Source organism: Lepisosteus platostomus, chromosome 19 (genome assembly GCF_059453375.1).
Source record: "Lepisosteus platostomus isolate fLepPlt1 chromosome 19, fLepPlt1.hap1, whole genome shotgun sequence".
NCBI classification, from domain to species: domain Eukaryota; kingdom Metazoa; phylum Chordata; class Actinopteri; order Semionotiformes; family Lepisosteidae; genus Lepisosteus; species Lepisosteus platostomus.
The window spans coordinates 18,714,713-18,736,068 of NC_142629.1; the positions used below are offsets into that span (position 1 = coordinate 18,714,713).

Below are 21,356 nucleotides of genomic sequence, written 5' to 3' on the forward strand. Positions count from 1 at the left end.
CATGCATCATCGTTATCATCTTCATCGGTGACCGGGCTGAGAAGGGAGGCTAGCTGTCAGGAAAATGACTAGGAGATCGGAACAAATTATGAACTGAACGGGAAAAGATTAATCACTGAGCTGCGTTTCTTTTCCTGGGACCGTAGGCTCCCGCGTAACAGAACAAGCAAGAAAACGCGCAGCGAGCTCCGGGCGCGGATCCTCTCCAGTAGAGCCGCCGTTCACTCGCTCTTGTCCCAAACTTAGTTCACGGGGGCGAAAATCCTGCACTCGAACCCACGCACCCCCCCCCCAGCCGAATCCGTAACCAGACGGGGGGGTCCGGACCCACGGCGCGCGCCGCCCTGCCCTTTGTGCCAGCAGCCGCTCCGCACGGGCGCACGTGCTCTTCTCTCGCGACCGCACGGGCATCGGTCTCGCTACACCTTCACAGCCCACTAGTATCTCCGACCGTGTGGGCTATATTATAATCCGGTGTTCCAGTAGACTGCACACTCCCATGCGTATTATGAGCTCTTATTTAAAAATACTTCTGGAGCTAAATACAGTCAGTAGGCTATTTATAAAGTATAGAATATCAGATTGTTTCAAACAGCAGATATACTCACTTGCAACATTTAGCTTTAGGAATTAATACTGAACTCGCCTTGTTGCTAACACGTGTTCAAACTCACTGGTGAGTCACCACTAGAGTATGAAATGTTATCCCAATCTTTAAGAAATACACACATTTCGTTACTTCACCCAGCGTTTGCTACCGACAGGATGTTTAATTGGGAAGATTCGGTCCCGTTTTGCCGAAGACGCACCAGGACCCCTCATCGGCTCTCCGCCGGAGCGCAAGTCCGTCACCATGTAAACAGAAGCGACTTAAAGAGGAATTTCAAAACATGTCGCCCCCCCCCTTCCCGTCCCCTCACCTTGTGAGCGCGGACCGTCTGTGTCGGGGTCGCGCAGGGATGCCTCGCGGTGTCCGCGGACGAGCTGGGGTTGGTTCCACCGGGACAGACCTGCCAGCGCTCGGCCCGAGCCGTCTCAGAACTCCCGATCGGCTACAAAACAACAACAATGTATCAACATTCCACTCGCTGCTTCCGCAAGCGCTTACGTCACCGATTCCTCGTGACCGCCCCCTCCATTCATGAAAATAACTTTGCACTGACGTCATCCAGGCGGGAAATTAGTGGAAGCCAGAAATAGCCCGGAGCGCTGAAGATGCAGTTACAGAATACTTCAGAGTATTTGCTGTTATGCAAAATGTAGAGCCCCTGTTATTTGCTGATTTTCTTTCTGTAGCGCCCCAGTGAGCCAAGAAAATATGGTGCGGTTTAATTCCACGTGTTGTTTTGGAGACGTTTGAAATGGATCAGCAACTGTTAACCATTTATAAACGATGTTATATTTGATTTTCGTGCTTGAACAGATTGACCGTTTAAACTCATCACATCCATTTAAGATATGAAATGGGGGAAAACAAGCGAAGCCGTTTTAGGAAGTGACTTAATTGAACTGGATTGCTGTGTCAGTGACTCACGGTGATCCAGTAAATTGTGCTGAAGAGGACTGGCTTGCTCAAAAGGGCAAAGACGAGAGAAATGAATCCTGAAATAATGGAACAAGGTAAAAATAGATATCCACCAAATGAAGCTTGTTTTGTGAGCTTATTTTGCCAATACTGTGCCCTGCTTTTCTTTAACATTTCCTTTCCCTCAGGTCCCTGAAATCTCCCCATTTCATCAGTGTTTGTCAAGTTAGAAGTGGCCAGTGCAGACCACTGATTGGGCCAGACTTGTGTCCTGTTTTGCCCTCAGTTCCGTGTTTTAATGGAGCCTATTCTTAGAGTCTGTATAGTCACCAGGACCTTGTCTGTAGAGCGCCAGTCACCAGCAGGTGAGGAATACAGCAGTGACAGAAGAAACATGCCTCGCATTTAGGGAACTTCAAGAAATTAATTTACTTTGTTTACAATTTAGGTATTCTAAATAAAATTCTTGGCGCTGTAAATTATAGGGTGCTGGAGTAACTCCATGTGAATGAACACCCACATGTAAAAGGCAGCGTGTCTCAATAATTAATATATCTATCATTATATATCTTACAAATAAAAAAAAAGCCAGAAATAGACAGGAGCACTGAAGATGCAGTTTCAGAATATTTGCCCTTATGCAAAATGTCGAACCCCTTGATCCATAAAGGACATTTTATCATGTCGAATTGAATAATAAAGTGAATTAATTTAATCAACTATTAGCAGCAAACAAACCAGAACAGGCAGATGTGCACAGGTCAGAGGTCAGAAGGTTCTAAGAAGCCTTAAAGAAGAATAGTGGAGAGGAGACTGAAGTCTGTTAGAAGCTGCTAGAATTTGTCGATTTCTAGTTTTGCAATTTTGCAGATGTTTACTTATTCTACAAAAAAGTCTCCATCATTCCGCAACCGTTCTGCTGCCCTCAATGTCTTTCATTGTCCAGACCCACAGCAGCCCGGGGCATGGGGTGGCAGGAGTGTGAGCCTGTGGCTGGCATAGCTTTGATGCAGTCTGCTATAGCTCCGTACTCCATATGTTGTTGGATAAAACACTCATTGCATAAGTCTACGATTACCAACAAACAGTACATTGCCCCTAACCCTCAAGCCCCAAATCTTGGTGACTGTCAAAAGACGGTGGGTAAAAGAAGGTCAATGCCCAAACTCTATTTTGCAGTTAATGGGCTTTTAACAGCTTTCAACCCTTCTTCTATCTGTTTATGTAAAACACGTTTACATCCACTTTAAAGGGAAGAATATTGGGACGTCACAATCACGAAACCTCTGTTCACCAGCTGACGGGCAGTTGTGCTTTTTACAAACACTGTCTAACAAACCTGAAGAGGGTTTCTGATAACCTCCACCGACTGTAGCCCTTATTAGCCCTGTCTAGGAGTACATTGATTTTTTTTCCCCCAAGATGAAACAGGGAGTCGCTATCGCAACGAGGAGAAGCTGTGTCCTGGGTCTGACAGAACGCAGCGCCAGTGCGAGTGGGCGGCACCCCTGGAGCCCACGTCTGCCTGCTGCCTGAGCCGTGCTGTCTGTGCGAGTGGGAGCAGGCCGTCTCAGGGACTCCTTTGGTCACACACGGTGGAAGCAAACCACACAAGTGAACAGCGACCACGAAGAACACAACACAGAGCAAATGTCTTTTTGCTTTTCCGTACCTCTCCCTAAACCTCTAGAAGTGTTTGGCCCTTTTTATTGATTCTGCCACTCAAATAAGCATCCTTGGGGCTTCTGAGTGCCACAGTATTAAGAGTGAACTACAGAAATACCCCGCTGATTCAAACGCTGGTCAAAGCGAATTAATATTTGTATATCCAATAACCAATTCAAATTAAAAATGTTTTAAAGTACTAAATGTGTCACAAATCTAGCAGCCATTAGGACCCTAGTTATACTTAGAATATCCAAATAGTGAGAATGTGTTCCGAGTTAAACAAAATGTTATCATTTTAGCCATGTATGATATTCAGTCACAACTGCAAGTTGAAAGTATTACACAAATACCCTCTATCTATAGCAGCCATCTGGCATGTTTACATTTAAAACATGTTTTAGAGCCTAGCTAATGAATAGGCAGAAAATTTTACTTTTAAACTCCATCTCACATTCCAATACCTCTATTTTAAAGCTAGTAAAAGAATAAAATGTAATATATAAATTTTTACCTGAATACTTAAACTCCTTTTGCTTTGCGCCTGGTTAATATGGATACCTGAGAACTCAATTTAATAATCTCAGGGTAGTTAATGACTAGCTAAATGGGGCCAGTGGAGGAACTGGTTTGTGAAATAGTGTGATACTTTGTTTCCTTTTCCTTAACCAGTTCTTAATTCATGTGCATATAGAGCCTCAGCCTCAGTTATAATAAAGTTATTTAGTACTGACAGAGCTCATTCTGTAGCATGAGGCTTGATACTGACATTTTATTAAACAATATGAGTGTTTTTAAGATCATTAATCCATTTTGACTTCCTAGAATTGGACTTCATTGATTACGGAAGAATGTGTTCTGAGCCTTTAATATTGTGTTTTTGAATTGTGACCATTCTTCTTTTATTGACTTTATATCCATTTGTTTTCAGTTCTCTGCTTGTAAACTCTACTGTGTTCCTTCATTCCGCTCTAAAATAATACAGTAAACCATAATATCCGATGTCACGTGTTAAAAATGAAAATGTGTGTTGTATTGCCGTATACTGATTGAAAAGAGTCAGTCAGTGAGAACACCTGGGTTCTCGGGACCTGTGGCTCCTCCTCTCTTCCTGTCGGTAAGGGCTGGAATCATGAGGACACCGCAAGCTCAGGGAATGCTGGCTCATGCTGATGTCATAGTGCACATACCATGTTGTTGTTCCTGTTTTTTTGCATTGTTTAATATCTAACATTTGACCAAATAAGTGACATTTCGTTTTTTCTTGACATAATTCTCTTTTTTCTATTTTTACAGATAAGAAAGAGGTGTTTCTGCTTGCTTACTGTATTGGCTTATTACAACCAATGGCAAAAGAAAGTGAACTGAATTAATAATTTGTTGTAATTTTTCTGTCTCATTTTTTTTTTCAACAGAAAGGTGGGATAGTACAAAAGTCTGGTATTTGTGAAACACAGTGGTGTAAAGGTAACTTCCTACACAGTGTAGTACTGAAAATAAAGAGTTCCAATTATTCCTATTATTGGGTCATCTAATAGTACCTCCCTAGCCCAGATAAGATAAATGTAGCAGGTGTGCTACCCAGGGCTGGGCACTGCAGATACAGAGTAACACCCCTGTTGATTGCCTCTGAAATAATCTCGCCGGAACTTCACAATGCTTTTCGCTTCCCCTACCAAGATGGCGAGTCCATCGCCACTTACAGTGACGTAAGCCTCTTGTTTTCTACTTCTATGGTCACAGATGGGACTTCCTCTTTTGTCGCAGCATAAACAAGACTTTTGTAGTTGCAAATGTAAGCAAGGTCAGTTTTAAATAACGGTGTGGAACTGCGGCTGGAATATTTTGCTAGGATATGTGTGCCTAGGTAAGTAAATGTTGTCAAGAAACCATGTTTTGAATAAACCCGAACTCTTACCGCGCTGTCTTCCCGTGCTTAACACGTCCTGATCTTTATATACTGTATGTACACATCCATTCCTTTCGCTGCAGTGTAATGCGGCTGTTGGTTTGAATAGGGCGAACCGTTTTAGTTTATAAAACAGTAGAAAACTGCGTTGCATTCCGTTATCAAAGACGACTGTAAAGTACTGAATCACAGGTAGAGATGCATTTATTGTCGCCCCAATAATGTGAGCGTTGCATGCCTTTAACTGTCCTCGGTATTGTGTTTGATTCACCCTGACAGTAAACCGGTTAAGCAGAATCAGCGTCATTATCAGTCATTTTTAGTTTACATAGTTTATATGTTTTGGCATTTCACGTTTGCTTCATGGGTCTCATTGCGTAGTAAATGTACGTTAATAATGTCACCCCCTGTGATCAGCTGTTCGCGGGTCCTGCAACTGATCGGACCGACAGCAGCACTTGGGTTGGATCTTTTTGTTCGGGTTATACATTAACAGTTGTATAATATAATAGTTGTGCTGCAGTACCTCTCAGCTCTTGATTCCAGAGTGGGACACCATCTGTATTTCTGTCTGTGTGGGGTTTCTTCAGGACGCCACAGGCCAAAGACGTGCTGTCCCCTGTACTTCAGTGTCTCTGCATTGCTCCCTGAGTAGTGTGTGGGCTGGTGTCCTGTCCAGGGCACAGTTTTGTCTTGTGACCTGCACTTCCCCATGTTAGGCTCCAGCTCAAAGTGGCTGGAATTGCGACAGTACAGTCAGGTATAATGATGATAAACTGAAGTGTGATTTCAGTTTTGGAATCGGGAGCCCTGATTGAGAGGGATTTCTTGAAATAAAAGGTGGTTCCTTAAAGTAGAAAACGTTGAAAGCTCTGGTTGTGGCCTTTTAACCCTTAGTCGAGTTGCAATACCAGTTACCAGGCAGATGGCTGTGATTGGCTCCACTGTCCCCATGTGAATGAGACATCGGAACAGGTTTTAAATGGAACGAATATGCTTCCCAGGTTCCTGCTCCGCCAGAATGGTCTCCTACAAGCTGCTGACCCCGGAAGATGTGTACTTGACTGCCCCTGCCCCTGCTGAGGCCAGGAGGGAGGAGACGCCCCCAGAGAGCCCGGGCAGCCAGAAGAAAGGCGTGTGCTCCACGTCCAAAGCCTTCGTAGGCCTCGGCACGTTTCTCTTTGCGCTGGGCTGCTCGTGGCTCGTCGGCACCATCTTTTGGCTGAAGTATCCTGGCAGTGAGCTTCCCGCTCGGGCCCCATCCCCTTCCCCGGCTGCGGGCGCAGCGAGTGGGGAGGCGGACCCCGATACTTGCCGGGCGATCCCCGAGAGCCACCGGTTTGATTGCTACCCAGAAAGTGGCGTGGTGGTGACGAGGGAGCTGTGTGAGGCCAGGAACTGCTGTTTCATACGGGTCTCTGCTGAGCCCCCTCCCGCCAAGAATGGCGTTCCTTGGTGTTTTTACCCTCCCAGTTTCCCCACTTACACTCTGGATAGTTTAAATGACACCACACTAGGGTATGTAGGGCAACTGACAAAGAAGGAGAAGACCCATTATCCACGAGATATTGAGACCCTCCAGCTCGATGTCATGTACGAGACGGATTCCAGACTGCACGTAAAAGTAAGAGCTTTTTCTAAACTTCTTTTTCATTCAGTGCTTTCATACTGGAATAAGTTGTGTGGCAACTCATTGGTCATAAGTATGGAAAATGAATTCAAATCACAACTTCAAATACTGAACTATCCCAGGCTTGCGAAAGTTCATGTTGAGAAATATCTGGAGGTTGGTTTCAGGCCAGTTTCTCTTCCTGTAAAGCAGTGTCATACTGCAGAATTAAAGCGACAGTTGAATTTTCATTTTGAAGAAGCAGGTGACCAAGTAGCTCAATAGCTTCCCTTTGCTACTCAGTCTTTATTCACAACCTGTGCACAGAAGTACTGCATTCTTGTAGTCATTCATATCAAGAAACATCATTCACCAGCAATTGAAATGGGACTGTGACTCAGCCTACAAGTACAAGAGAATTGTTTTCTCTTTTCTATGCTTTAGCTTTTACATGTGAGATTTGTGTCAGATTAAAAAGATTTCTGATATTCTTATTACTAAAAAACTATGGTGAGTCACTAACTTTCATCATGTTTTTTATTCTAGATTACAGACAAATCTGGTCCTCGCTTCGAAGTTCCTCTCTCTGTGCCTCTGGCCACACAAAAGGCCTCAAACCCTGCTTATACAGTGCTGTTCTCCAAGACGCCATTTGGCCTGATAGTAACAAGGACATCAACAGGAACAGTGCTGTATGGTTTTTTCTTTTCTTTTCTTTCAATTTCAGCATGAACGTGGACTGACAAATATACTCTACTAGTATGCACTTTTCTGAATTCATCAAAGTCATCTGGGCAGATGTTGACATTAGCAGCAGAAAATACCCTTGACAAAAATATTTAGGCCATTAAGCTAACACATAAATGATTTGAACCTACAGCAATTAAGAACGTTATCCAAAAAATTCCAGTCTTTTTAGCAGGTGCTCTGACCTTTTCTCAGCAACATGAGTCATTTTGTTGTGCTGATCGACAGTAAACTGTCTGCTGACGATAAAATCGCAGTCTAGTAGTGTTTCTAGTCCCCGTTAGGAGTAATATAACCTATATACTGTATATGTGCCGTTGCGGATGCTACATCTGTCAAGTGTAGCTCCTGGAGCACGGACAAGCTCTGTGGGTTCTGTGCACTGTTACATGAGCAGAGTGAGAACTTGTTCTGCTGGGATGTTATGATGAGCCCACAGGAAGCAGAGCAAACATGGCACTAGGTCTTGATTAATGTAGATTAATCCAAACGGATATGGATCTCTTTGACGGACTGTTCTGCAGTCTTCTGAAGGTTAGAAATTATTGGCCGTGAACACCCCAAACAGCAACCAACATTTTCCTTCAATAGTCTAGCCTCAAACGTATCGATGGCATGAAGGTGGAGTATATTAGTATATACTTCCTTAGTATATTTTTCTTGATTTTCACCGGACTTGACATGACACAGGTTAAAACGCCTAATTTGTGATGCCCAGTCAATCCTTTCACTAACCAGGTGATTTAATGTTCATGCAACCTCTCAGGTGCTTCACCCTTATGGGTAGTCAATTCATTTAAATCTTGCCAAAAACTTGTAATTTTCCTCAAGGCGCATGCGAAGATGCAGTATCTGTTTGTTCAGTGGGTGTTTTGACTTTTCTCTGACTGTGACGATAGGTATGCTTGACTAAACGGCAGTGCTTATGAGAGGTTGGATGTAAAGTTTTTGACGTTTATGAACCCAAGATATTTGAAGTCGTTGAGTATTTCCCGGCCTTACTTTGCCTGGTTGAAAGTAATTTGTCATGATTAGGGTGAGTTCAAGGCCGCGCTGTCTTATTTCCGTCTGCTTCCTGCAGAATAAACACGACGGTGGCCCCATTGTTCTTCGCGGAGCAGTTCCTGCAGATGTCCACGGCTCTGGCCTCGCGGTATGTCTATGGCCTTGGGGAGCATCGCGCTGGCTTCCTCCACAGCATCGAGTGGAACACCCTGACGCTGTGGGCTCGGGACGTGCCTCCCATGGTACGCCTTCACATTTCCCTGAGGGAGACGGGTTTTGTTTTAGTTCAGACATCTGAATTTATTTAAATGGGCTACTTTATAGGGCAAGGGCTTAAATACGTGTAATATGTCTAATAAACATATTCCACAACAGGAACAGGGAAAGGTTTGTTCCATTATTGCTGAAAGGAAAAGAAAAGAGAGAATGTTTCGGCTGTGGAGCATTCTTAAGGTGTTGATACTTATCTTTTCAGCAGGAATAAACCTTTGCCTGTTCCTCTGCGGCCTACGCATGCTGACACAGCTCCCTACTCGAACTTGTTCCGCAATAATTCTTAGTCTCAAAACTTTGTATCATTTCCTTCGTTTCTGAACCATGAAGTGTTTTAATACTTGACTATGGAAACTCATTGAGAATGTTTCTGTGTTATGCTGCATTCTGATTTCTGTGACTTGAAAATGTGCTTTTCCAGTCCAAACATTAGAGAGCAGAGTTCATCTTGTGCATTTTGCATGACCTGCATTGTCCCCTGGGGGATTTTTTAAATGAATTAGATGCAAAAACAAAAGTATATTGAGAGACTTTAATAACATGACAGATTATTATTCAAACCTTAGCATTTATTGTGACCTTAATGCCTTTCCATGCATATAGAGCTCATTGTGTGTAATAAACTTGTTGTAAAAGCTCCTTTAATGGAAAGGAATTTAATATTAATTAATAATTTAATATTATCTGATGTGTACTTTATCATGGTTGTTGTCTGCTTGGATTTTGTATCTGCAGCTGTCCTCCCCCACTGTAGTTATTGCAATTTGTGAAATAGTTTAATTGAGCATTATTCTCTCCTTGCTAATATCCTTCTGAAGGAACTGACTAACTTATATGGAGTTCATCCATTCTACCTGGGCATCGAGCCAGGCGGATCTGCACATGGAGTTTTCCTCTTGAACAGCAATGCCATGGGTGAGTCATAGCGCAAGACTGTACGGTCCCCTTTGCTTATTGTATGACTGAAGTAATGCATAAAAATGTTAATTAAGAAGTGCCTCCTCACAGCTGAAGTGCCAGTGAGTGGGATGTGTGCCCTGGTGTTTCTGATGCACTGCAAGAACAATCACAAAGGTGGAGCACGATGATGATGTCTGTCTTCTCTAGACAGATGATGAGCAACAGTGAGCAGACTTAATCCTACCTCCATCATACTGATGGCTTGAAGGCATTCTGATAAGCAAGAAGCAGTATTTTTCTGTGTTCTTCTTTTCTCTAGGCTTCACAGTCAGCAGGTTAAATAATCTCATCAACTCGCTTACTAACGTGGTGGTTAGTCAGGTAAAGTCACTGGAGTTATAATGGCTCAGTAAAAAAAAAAAGCAAAAACATCTAATCGCTGTTCCAAATCTGTATACTTTTCAAAAGGCACGCATGCCGAAACAGAAATGTTTCCTTTGATGTTGAGTATATGGGCATGTTTCCAGCCCACACACCACTGTACTTGTCACTTGTTTAGAAATGCAGAGGGAAATTGTCTTTCCAGATGTTGCACTTCAGCCTGCTCCAGCTCTGACCTGGCGGACCATCGGAGGAATCCTGGATATTTATATCTTCTTGGGTCCTGATCCCAACTCTGTTGTTCAGCAGTACTTGGAAGTTGTAGGTAAGTGCAGAATGCATGGAGGGATCGCGGATTAATCTTCAAATCATTCCAGAGCAAAAGCAAACGTCGATGTTGTCCTTCTCGCTCCTTGCAGGGGTCCCAGCGATGCCAGTCTACTGGGCGTTAGGCTTTCACCTCTGTCGCTGGGGATACAAGACGAGTAATGGCACCTGGGACGTAGTCAAGGCAATGAGGAACTATGGGATACCCCAGGTACCTCATGGCTGTGTGTGTCTTGAACATGTCCTGAACCTTGTGCTGTAGTATTTAAGAGCTTTTGCTCTGTCAGTCTTCCAGTTATGGCTGTACATGAAGGGCAGGTTTTTATACCAACGGGCTTTTTTTCTTTAAAGATTAAAAAAACCTATATTTGATGTCCGAGGACTGCATTGTCCCTCATAAACTTTTGTTTCTTTATCTCTTATATGGATGTTTTAAAGTGTGGAGCTGTGTTGGTGTGCAAATCACAGAGGAACACGTAACAGATTCATTCCACACTGAGAAGTAAAAAAAAAAAAGATGAAAAGCAACCCTTTGGCTTTTCAACCTGTTGTACACATCTGACAAAGTTGAAATGTTTTTTTAATCTTCAACATTGGTCTATGAGATTATCTGTATTCACGATTGCAAAAAAAGTGTTTTTTTCCCACATTGCTTTACATCACACTCTCTTGCATTGGCGTGTTTCAGGATGTACAGTGGAATGACATTGATTACATGAATGGTTCGCGGGATTTCACCTTTGACCCTGAGCGATTTTCCACTCTCCCAGAAATGGTGAAGGACCTGCATAAAAAAGGGCAACGCTATGTCATGATCCTGGTATTTCCTCTTTTCATTTACAAGAAAAAAACAATCTCTTTTATATGTAGAGGTGTTTTATTCCCTGTTTATCGTGTCTACAAAACTTGTTTTAATTGTGGGAATTGTAGATGCCTTTGGACATTGGGCACCTTTCTCTTCCTCAATCAATAATTAATAAACTAATTCTGAAGCACAGAAGCTAAGCATAAAATAAATGTTTTCAAATACTGAGATGGCTTTTTGTGTGATATCACCACTTGCTAGAACTTCATTACATTTTCTCACCCTTCTCCATGAAATCCATTTTGCAGGACCCTGGTATCAGTAGCACCCAGCCCCCAGAATCCTACTGGCCTTACGATGAAGGACTGAGGCGGGGAGTCTTTATCAATGACTCGGATGGGAACACATTAATTGGGAAGGTGTGGTATACTCCAGTTAATTTTCATGCAAGCTGTTTAAGAGGTATAAGTCATAATCCAACTTTTTGGTCGGTAAGGTTCCAAAGTAAACCTCATTTATAAATTTTTGAAGTTAATATGTAACTGAAAACAAGATTTTCTGTTGCACTGTACGAAACGCATGTCTGAGAGGCTAAAAAAATCAAGAAGGATTTAAATAGTTATTGAAAATGAAACTACTAACCTGATGTCTCATACTTCAATCTACATTTTGAGTACAGAATGCTTCCTCAGTTCTTAATTCTGATCTTCACTTCTTTATGTGAGTAACTCTTTTTTTAGGTAGAAAACAGAGGACTCAGCTGACTAATTATTTCCTCTTTTCTAAGCGTGGAAAGACTTCATATTAAAGGAGGTTGGAAAAAAAAAGCCGGGGCCCATTATTTCCATTGTAAATGCTGCGTAACTTCCATCGTCTCAGGAGTGTGTTTCCGAGTGCAGTAAATTAATTCTTGACAAGGATGTGCGCCGCGCTTGCTGCTGGATTATTCAGCGTAATTAAAGACATAAGGTCTCTTTTGAAAAAAGATCTCTCCAAAGTGTTAGGGAATTCACAAATTCTTAAAGCTGGTGCATAAATATAACAAATTACTTCCCTTTTCAGTTGATGCAGAGTTTATCAAAGCAGCCAAGATGTGTCAAAACATTGGTTTCCATCATCATGACCCGTTTCCTTTTCTTACTTTGGTTAGGTTTGGCCAGGGCTTACAGCTTTCCCTGACTTCTCGAACCCAGATACACACCAGTGGTGGTACGAAAATCTCCAGAAGTTCTACACCCAAGTCCCTTTCGATGGGCTTTGGATTGTAAGTTACTGCCTATGCCTTTCGCAGTGTATCTGGCAATGGAGCAACAGAGTAATTTTTTTCCCTTTTCCACGGCAGGATATGAATGAGCCATCAAACTTCTTTGATGGATCACTTAACGGCTGCCCCTCTAATGATTTGGAAAACCCACCTTACACCCCTGGTAAGAAGTGTGCAAAATTAGGATTTTAGGAAGCGTCAGATCTAAGGATATGAAAAGATATAACAGAAGCCATCTTCCTTAAGAGCTTAAAGATCCTTTAAAAATGTGCGTTTATGCAAGACCTTAAAATGAAGAGTGTTTGAATTGAGTCTGCATGGTTTGTGTGCCTCGTGGCTTTTTGATCCTGTAATGGTTAATAATTGTGCGGCTGTCCTGCTGTTATGACCTGTTGGAATATGATTGAATTGAAGACTTTTTGAAAGGAGCACAGCATGAAAAGACATGCCGAGATGTCCTGCTGAATAAAAGGTGATTATGGTGTTCCTTACTACAGGATGCATTTTAAGAAGGGAAACTTTTGTTTCTTTGACTTTCAGGGATTCTTGGAGGTACACTCCGGGCAAAGACGGTCTGTGCCTCTGCCGTTCAGAAGTTGTCAGTCCATTATAACTTGCACAGCTTATACGGTTTGATGGAGGCTATGGCTTCTGCCAGGCGAGTATCCGACTTGAATCGTGTCTGATTATAAAAACTCTTTTTTTGGCATGTTGATTGTTAGGAAACGAATAACGGATAGGAGGTAGTAACTGTTATCACCTGTAGGATTTGCGAAGCTGGTTTGGGGGGGAAATGCTTGCCTTCCGAAGGTGTTGTGTTTTGCGGTCTGTCATGTGGGGTGATTTCAAAAGGCGCGCTGCCGTGATTCTGAGAAGTGACACCATAGGTAACAGCGAATTTCCCGTTTCTCTCAGCGCCTTGAGGAAGATCGTGGGGAAGCGCCCCTTTGTGATCTCGCGCTCCACGTTCCCCAGTCAGGGGCGATACTCCGGACACTGGCTGGGGGACAACGGGAGCAAGTGGAAGGACCTGTCCATGTCCATCCCAGGTACAGTGGGCACTGTGGCAGCGTGTTCCCTGGGGCCTGAATATCCACTACCAAAGTGTTCGTGTTCGCCTCCAGTATGTGAAAGCGACCAGTAAAGTCTTGAGGTTTTCTATACTCAGGTGTTTTCTCTCCATTTTTCCATTTCGTTCAGAGGAGGATCATTTAAACTTTTTTTTTTTTTTCCCCCCTGTTTTGCTTGGGGGCAGGCATCCTGAATTTTAATCTTCTGGGGATCCCCCTGGTTGGCGCGGACATCTGTGGGTTCAGCGGCAGTACGACAGAAGAGCTGTGTGTTCGCTGGATGCAGCTGGGGGCGTTCTACCCCTTCTCCCGCAACCACAACTCCATCGACCAGCAGGTACCCGCGCAGCCACTCTCGCCCAACGGCACATCGGAGTTTCTGCTGCTCAGAAACGCATTTTGTCCGGGACGGGCTGGACAATTTCTCCTTGAAATCTGAAGGTTGTTTTTTTTTTAAAAAAAAATGTCCACAGCCACAGGACCCAGCGGCCTTCAGTCCCCTGGCCCGGACCGCAATGAAGGAGGCTCTGCTGCTGCGCTACAGCCTGTTCCCCTTCCTCTACACCCTGTTTCATCGTGCCCACGTCGAGGGCTGGACGGTGGCGCGCGCTCTTCTGTTCGAGTGAGTGCTTCCTGATGAATCATCGCGGTTTCCCTCTTTCCTCGGTTTAGAAAAGAAAATACCACTCGGTGCGTTCATTATTCAAAACATAAGCATTTCCTTTTTTCGTACATACATGGAGGGTGTTATTTGAAGGAAACAATGCTGTGTTGTGTGATATAGTTGGAAACAGAGACGTTTTTCCATCACGAATTCCATTCCCATTATCTTTTCTAATTTAATTATTACTTTTCCGATGGGTCTTCAGCTAGTAAGTATCTAGTAAGTCAACATCTTGCTGTTTGTATCAAGGTAATACAATTAAATTTCTCGGTAGGATTTATAGAGTAGTATTTTGTTATGATGGGGATTCATTAATGCCAAGTGCAACTAGGACAGGAGTTAATTATAACGTTGTAATACATTACATTGTTTTGACCTTCATTACTACTACAGCTGCTATCCCTTTAGCAAATGAATGTAGATTAACCAATAATTTGAAGGAGCTAGTATCTGAGAACATCAACACGCCATCACTTACCACAGAATTCAGGGGCTGATGAAGACATCGGTATTAGAAAGGTCCGGCTCTGGCTTATTTGATCTGAAAGCTATAGACAACTGGCAGTTTTATTTAACACTTGCATATACTGTAAAGGTAGAAGGTATAATATTCTGATTTGTTTTTAACTGAATAAATTGGCAGCAGTCTAAAAGAGATTGAAAGCAGTGAAGTCGATCATGATGCCATGCTATAGAGAGATGCTCAACTTGGGTTGTTTCCCTTGGTTGTAGCAATTACAGTTCCTTCCATTCACACAGCAGCTTTTAACCTTGAGGATCCCCAAGTTCTTTACACTTAGTAGGCGACCCCCTTCTTTCCCCACTGACGTGGAGCCCCTGCCCGAGAGACCTCGATATCATTTAGGCTGCAGAACAGCCCTGGCCTCACTTAGCTCCTGACATCCAACCATTCAGGGTACAAATTGGTTGTTGTAACACTACCGAAGGTAGTGTCTTTGCTTGTCGATGCAGAGATAAAGAAGAGTCGTTTAATTTCAGGTTTCCTGATGATGTGAAGACCTATGCCATTGACAGACAATTCCTGTGGGGACGAAGCCTCCTTGTGACCCCAGTGTTAGATCCTGGAGTTGATTATGTTGTTGGATATTTTCCCAAAGGGCTGTGGTACGATTACTACACGGTAAGAAATCGTAGAAAGTCCAGCATACTGTAGGTGTCGTCATTAAAAGCAAGTTTCAGTATATGTTAGCAGAAAAACATTTTAGAGAAGTAAAATCCCCTTTTCATGTCTTTAAAATATGTATTCCAAATGTCTAAGAGCAATGCAATGCTGCACTCTGGTGTTGTAAATGACGAACTGCACTCCTGAAGAAGTTGCCTTCTAAAGGGACCACTGGGATATTTTTATTTCCTGATAGATGCATGTTTTGGAGTTCAACAAAATTCCAGCAGCAGGCTTGTTTTTACCAGGATGACAACTGCCTCATTTTATAGCGGAGAATTTCCTAAATTGAGAATATTTTTCCTCAATTAAAATGAAGTATTTTCGTTATTTTCGGTTAGAAATAAGTTGGTAGAAGTGACAGTGAGTAAAATAACAGGATTTGCTTTATTACAGGGCGACTCGTTAAGAAGCGCTGGGGAAGAGGTGAAGCTACAGGCCCCGTTGGACAAAATAAATCTTCACGTCCGAGAGGGCTCTGTGATACCCACTCAGGTGTGCCCATCTGGATTCGCAACACAGTTAGGCATCTGGACAGCAGTGAGGGGTGGAGTGCAAGCATCACCAAAGAGAAACAGTTCAGCACTTTTTAACTGCAGTGACATCATTTAAGGTTCCGTACGACTCTGGAAGGATCAGATTTTATTGACTTAAAGTCTTCCAGTAAACAGCTTGAAGTGATACACTACGTAACAATAACTTCCTCTGTGCTGTTGACATTTATGTATATGAATAGTTCTTTTGCTATATTGTTTTTCAGGGCAGTTCACGTTTCTGAACTCATTTGCTTGAGAAACAGCTTAGAATTTTGCATGTTCTGTACTCAGGAGATAATGGCCTGAAGCAGTTACATAACATCTTCACTTGAAAGTTTCACTCATGCATAACGTTTAACCACCCATAGCACTTCTTACACTTAACCACAATATTATGTCCAGTGGAGTCGAAGATGTAAAACTCTACTACGCAAGGTAACGTTTGGGATTTTCTGTCCCCCAGACCCCCAATACCACACTGTGGATCAGTACTGGCAACCCTCTCCACCTGGTTGTAGCTCTGTCGGACGACAGCACAGCCGAAGGAGACCTCTTCTGGGATGATGGAGAGAGCATCGACACCTACGAGACGGACCAGTATGCCTACATCGTCTTCAGTGCCTCACAGGTAAGGAGACAACGGAAGGCTTATGTTGCGAGCAAAAGACGTGCTGAGGTAAAGGTCTCGTTTTTTAAACGGGCTTTCCTAAACATTCTATAGCGCTATTTTTTTTTTTTCATATAAAACGAGCTGTTTATTCTAAAACATGCTGCTGCATGAGGTGAGATGACAGGTTCTCTCAGCAGGCCTTTTACACTGTTGCTTATTTTGCATTCATGTACAGGCTGAAGTTTAAAATCCTAAAAGTGGCACAATGACATTGTTGTAGAGTCAGAGTAAAGCAATTTGACCTTATGGAAATTTTTTTGTATATTTTGCAGAGGTGAACATTTGTATGTATATACAATGAGTTTTTCATATGCATCAGAATATTCAGTATTAATCAGTTTCATGTGTACAGTGCAAATTACAGTGATGGGAAATACACGTTCGTTTTAATTTACTGTGATTAACGGACACCACAGCAGTCCTCAATTCACTTTTCTCATCGCAAGTGAGTCCCTAAGACCCAGTTCAATTAGTACAGCTCAACCGAGAATGAGAATAGTGGATGACTTTCTGTGACTGAACTTTTCAGTTGCTTTTAAAAAGTAAAGTACTGATTGTTTTGTGGAACCCCAAACATCCTTGAGTGTTACCTTAGCATGAGAGAAAAGAGTAGAGAAATGTTAAGTGTGCTCAGGAGACATGATACATGTGTCTGCCGCAATTGGCTTCATTAAGCTTTCTCCATTTTCCTTTAAGTAATAAAACCCCTTTTTTCTCTGCTGATCAGTATAACCCATTGGATTATTTACAATCCCAAATCCCCTAGTGCCTCTTCAGCTCCAGCCTTTTACAAGCAGAGAAATTAGTACCATCCCATAATAAAGAAACAGTGTAGGTTATCTACATTTAACATATAATTAATTTGTAATTTCTGAGCTAGATTTGTTTTCATCGATGGGATGAGAATTAGTTATATTTCAGTTAACAATACCATAGACTTTTAAACAGTTAGATTTGTAATGTGCTATTAAATAGAATTAAATATCCTTTCACAAATTTCTAACTTGCAGGACAGAGAATTGTACCTCTAAATGAAAGGCTTTAATTTAAAATGCCGTTCAGGAATCATCTATTGTATAACTAAAGAACCTGGATCCCAGCAGAAACCGAGACTTACTTTCCAGTTTCTTTAATTGTAGCGAATTGTATGATCACTTAGCTACAGTTAAGGCAGTGAAATGTCTTCTTGAATCCAAAGGACAGACCTGGAGTGAAAACATATTTCAGCAAGCGATATGATATATGATACCTTGGGCTTTTTCTGCCAAGACATTCTATTCAGCATTACCTTTGAATGGCTGCTGGGTAAAAAGCTAATTTTGTGAAGAAAATGCAGACCTTTCAATTGTGGTTTGTTGCTTATATTTAGGCACTGGTTAGGCACTTTCCTGATCTCATAGAAATATATATTTCATTAAAAAAAACGCATTGTGTAACTACTTTGGTTTGGCAAAACCAACCAAAAAAAGGTGTGGTCTTGGTTTGTCTTCTCTTGTTCTGAAAATACACTGTAGGCATTTAACTTTCATCAAGATGCACATTCTTTAGGTCTGTCAAAGCATCTTTGCTGTCCAGAAGTTTGGGGTTTCAGAAATACAATTTCAAATACATGCTATTAAACATTTAAAAGCACTCTCTGCTTGAAAGCAGCTACGAAAGACATAATGTCAGTATTCTGATGGATTTGTACATGCACAGAGAAAAGTATTGTTTCTCTGACCAGAAGAGGAGTTCATTATGACTAATTACTTAAGTCCATGTCTTACTCACTGCAAAAGCTGTATATTTGCATAATTTTTCCATGTGTGCTTTGTGGTTTTCTTGTCTGGCAAAGCGATTTTCTTTTATTCCTGGCTTACTCACTGCTATATATTTCCAGAACTTGCATCATTCTTAACACAAACTTGGCATGTCTTCTGGAAATCCTATTTCTTCAAGTAAAATGAAAAATGTTTTGTATTGTAGAGGCTAAAGCTCTGCCCTTTTGTTTTATTGAGTTGAAATAATCTTTGTTATTCAAAGGTTTTCATCTTTGTCTTCCTAGAATATGTTCACTTCCAAAGTGCTTCATGAGAATATAGAGGCGACCTACATTACAGTGGAAACGGTGTCGTTCTTTGGAGTCAAACAGATGCCATCAAATGTTACTGTGAATTCAAAAGAAACTCCATTCACCTACAAAACCAACCAGGTGCAAAATATTATCTTGAACTATTCTTACTCTTGCAAATCAATGAGTCTTTTTGCTTATGCCTGTTTTTATCAACGCAGGTTCATCTTTAGTGCACTTTTTTCCTCAGAGTGTTTTTTTTCTGGAATAACTTCATTATTACAGTGTAGCTGGACACATTTCTAGGTACAAAATTCTTTTATAGATACTCCTGAAATAATTATCTACCCTTTTGTGTTATAAGAACTGTACAGAGAAATAACAGCTTTTTATTGATGATCTGAACATGAAAGTGTATTTGATTGTTATTCTTCCTATCTGTTTTACAGGTTTTAACCGTGAGTAACCTGGTTCTCAATCTGGGCCAAGAGTTTACAATCAGCTGGATCTAAACCATTAAGACCCACGAGGGATGTCTGCTCTCGTCTGTTCATGACACTGGATCTTTTGCTGCTACTTTTTGTGATTTTTTTCTGATTATGGCTTTTTATTTTAAAAAGGCTGACAAGTGTAAGGATTGTTTACTTAGCAAATGTATCTTATCATACAGAAACTGTAAGCACTAGTATTTAGCAGTGGGAATATTTTAATAAAAATTCTATCCTTAGAGTCTCAGGGGATAGCACATGGTATCATAGGGCAGCAGGTCTGTTTATGTGGTAAAAATAGATACATTAATTAAAATGAGTTCAAGTGTTACATTTTCCATTCAATAGCACCATTTAGGTTCCTATTTTGACATTCACTTTCTTTTCGGAGAAGTTTTAATTGCACTAAAACACCTGTCTGATGGTTTAACAATTCATTTTCAATTGAATGTAAAAATGGTCAGTATTTTCAGGACCATGTGTTGCTTGAGTAAGCCTTTGCTTTAATTCGGAGAGGATTGCTGTTAGAGTTTGAAAACAAAAATGGTACCAGAGATCACAGGAGCTATAATTTCTGTACATTAGACCTTAGATTATGGTAACTGCATAGTGCCTTGAAGTCATCCAAGTGTTAAAGCTAATCTAAATCAGATTATATATCTAGGTATTGTTGATTTCTAGATGCAAACTAAGAAATTGCATTTAATAGAGCCATTTCAGTCTCAATTTTTGCAATATATTTTAATTGTGCAAGATTTAAAGTGTTCCCAAAATGAGTCTAATATGATTTATTAATAAAATGTTGTTTATTTAAAGACGATGTATGAAGAGCACAACTGCTTGATTATGTGGTTTCAGTAACTTCCAGATTTCTTTGAATCAATCCGGCAAGACAATGCTAAGAAAAAGCCATTTTATTTTTATATGTAAAAGTCTAAAATAAATGTATTGCAAATAAATTGTCATTCTTAATTCGTTTTAATGGGCCAATGAGCATAGATATGAAATACAACTAAAAAGCTTTATGCAGTGTGGGGAACTTTTAGTGTCAAAGCAAATAATTACCAATGTAACCCTTTTCCCTGTTGTCAAATAACTCTTCTTTTGTGCTCCTGTACAATCTTGGATGAAAGTTGTTTTGAGAGATGTAGATGGATAAATAATATTACACTGCAGCAAATGTTTGGTTAATGCAGCATGTCCTGATAGTTATTTAATAATTCTGTGGTGGAATTTGTTTCTTCTTTTTTGAGTTTTATTAAATGTCTGGGGCTGCATGGTGGCGCAGCGCCGGGGCCCCGGGTTCAGTTCCAGACTTGGGGTTCTGTCTGCGTGGAGTTTGCATGTTCTCCACGTATTGGTGTGGGTGCTCCAGGCTCCTCTCGTGGTCAAGTATGAGACTGCCTTGCACCCGTAGCCTGCCAGGATAGGCTGTGGCTCCCCTGCAACCCTGGATTAGGAAAGCAGTTGGATGGATGGGTTAAAATATCTCCATCTAGCATGATGAGCACCATCCTGTGAAAAGATAACTGATCTGAATTTACAGCATCAGTGAAATGAAGGTTCGTTGAAGAACTTTGCTCAGCTAAATGTCAGGTGTACCTTTATTAGGGATGAGCCTTATATTAACCCTTCATGCTGCACAGTGGCCTGCAAATATCTTTATCTGCTGTTAAAATCACAGTTCTTCCCCTTGATTCTTTTCTTGAGTCAATGCAGATGAATGAGAACTTTTGTATTTATATTTAAATAAAGGTTTGCTTTGTTAAACATTGATTTGAGCGGTTTAAGTAATGATAAAGCTTATGTACATTTATTGGATCTTTACAAAATAAAATCCATAGTTTGCCAACCGTTTTGTATTTGTTTCTTTTGCTAAAAGGAGAAAAAAGTTAAAAACCCAAACTTTCTAGTGGCAGAATACGTATGGATTCAGCTAAGGCACTTGCTACTACTGAAACGGAAACAAAACTTACTGATAAGAATGTTAAAATCCGAGACTATTAATTCTTAAAAAAAAATATTTCATAAAATGTTAGGCCTGAAGGACTTATTACAATGCAGTTCCAAAAAATGCATTGTCAAAAAAAGATAAAGCTGAATTTTGTTTTAATGTAATTACTATACGGTTATCTTTTTCGGTTATATAAAAACCTAATAATTTAATACCTGACTATTTCTAATCATAAAAGAGAAACTCCACCTCTGAACGTGGCCTGTGTTAATGATTTTGGACAGGGAACAGATGCAAACACGTTTTAAACTGCCCGCTCTGCTTTATTTTC

At 41.3% G+C, this 21,356-nt stretch overlaps 2 protein-coding genes across 5 annotated transcripts in view; one reads left to right on the forward strand and one right to left on the reverse strand.

Moving 5' to 3' along the window:
* mafk (MAF bZIP transcription factor K) overlaps positions 1 to 5,740 on the reverse strand; it is a 24,540-nt gene extending 18,800 nt beyond the window's left edge. Inside the window, exons 1-2 of one of the 4 annotated variants that reach the window (XM_088612745.1) lie at positions 5,626 to 5,740; positions 921 to 1,052 (exon numbers count right to left, since the gene is read on the reverse strand). The gene's annotated coding sequence lies outside the window, so the exon portion shown is untranslated. Of the gene's footprint in view, positions 1 to 729; positions 883 to 920; positions 1,109 to 5,625 lie in introns of those variants that run through there. The other 3 variants (XM_088612747.1, XM_088612746.1, XM_088612749.1) reach the window with 3 other exon arrangements.
* Positions 4,906 to 20,923, forward strand: gaa2 (alpha glucosidase 2). Its single transcript, XM_088612741.1, has 20 exons — positions 4,906 to 5,057; positions 6,104 to 6,723; positions 7,255 to 7,400; positions 8,537 to 8,702; positions 9,552 to 9,648; positions 10,220 to 10,339; positions 10,434 to 10,552; positions 11,030 to 11,161; positions 11,455 to 11,565; positions 12,297 to 12,410; positions 12,489 to 12,573; positions 12,951 to 13,068; positions 13,326 to 13,459; positions 13,666 to 13,817; positions 13,954 to 14,102; positions 15,144 to 15,285; positions 15,724 to 15,822; positions 16,327 to 16,491; positions 18,578 to 18,724; positions 19,033 to 20,923. The coding sequence occupies exons 2-20, from the start codon at positions 6,121 to 6,123 to the stop codon at positions 19,093 to 19,095; spliced, it is 2,862 nt and encodes a 953-aa protein (XP_088468867.1). The 5' UTR covers positions 4,906 to 5,057; positions 6,104 to 6,120; the 3' UTR covers positions 19,096 to 20,923.
* The last annotated feature ends 433 nt before the right edge of the window (positions 20,924 to 21,356 follow it).

Coding starts and splice junctions, on each gene's coding strand:
- gaa2 (XM_088612741.1), top strand. CDS start 6,121: ATGGTCTCCTACAAGCTGCTGACCCCGGAAGATGTGTACTTGACTGCC. Junction 10,340..10,433: donor GCAGTACTTGGAAGTTGTAG/GTAAGTGCAGAA, acceptor CGCTCCTTGCAG/GGGTCCCAGCGATGCCAGTC. Junction 13,818..13,953: donor ACAACTCCATCGACCAGCAG/GTACCCGCGCAG, acceptor AAATGTCCACAG/CCACAGGACCCAGCGGCCTT.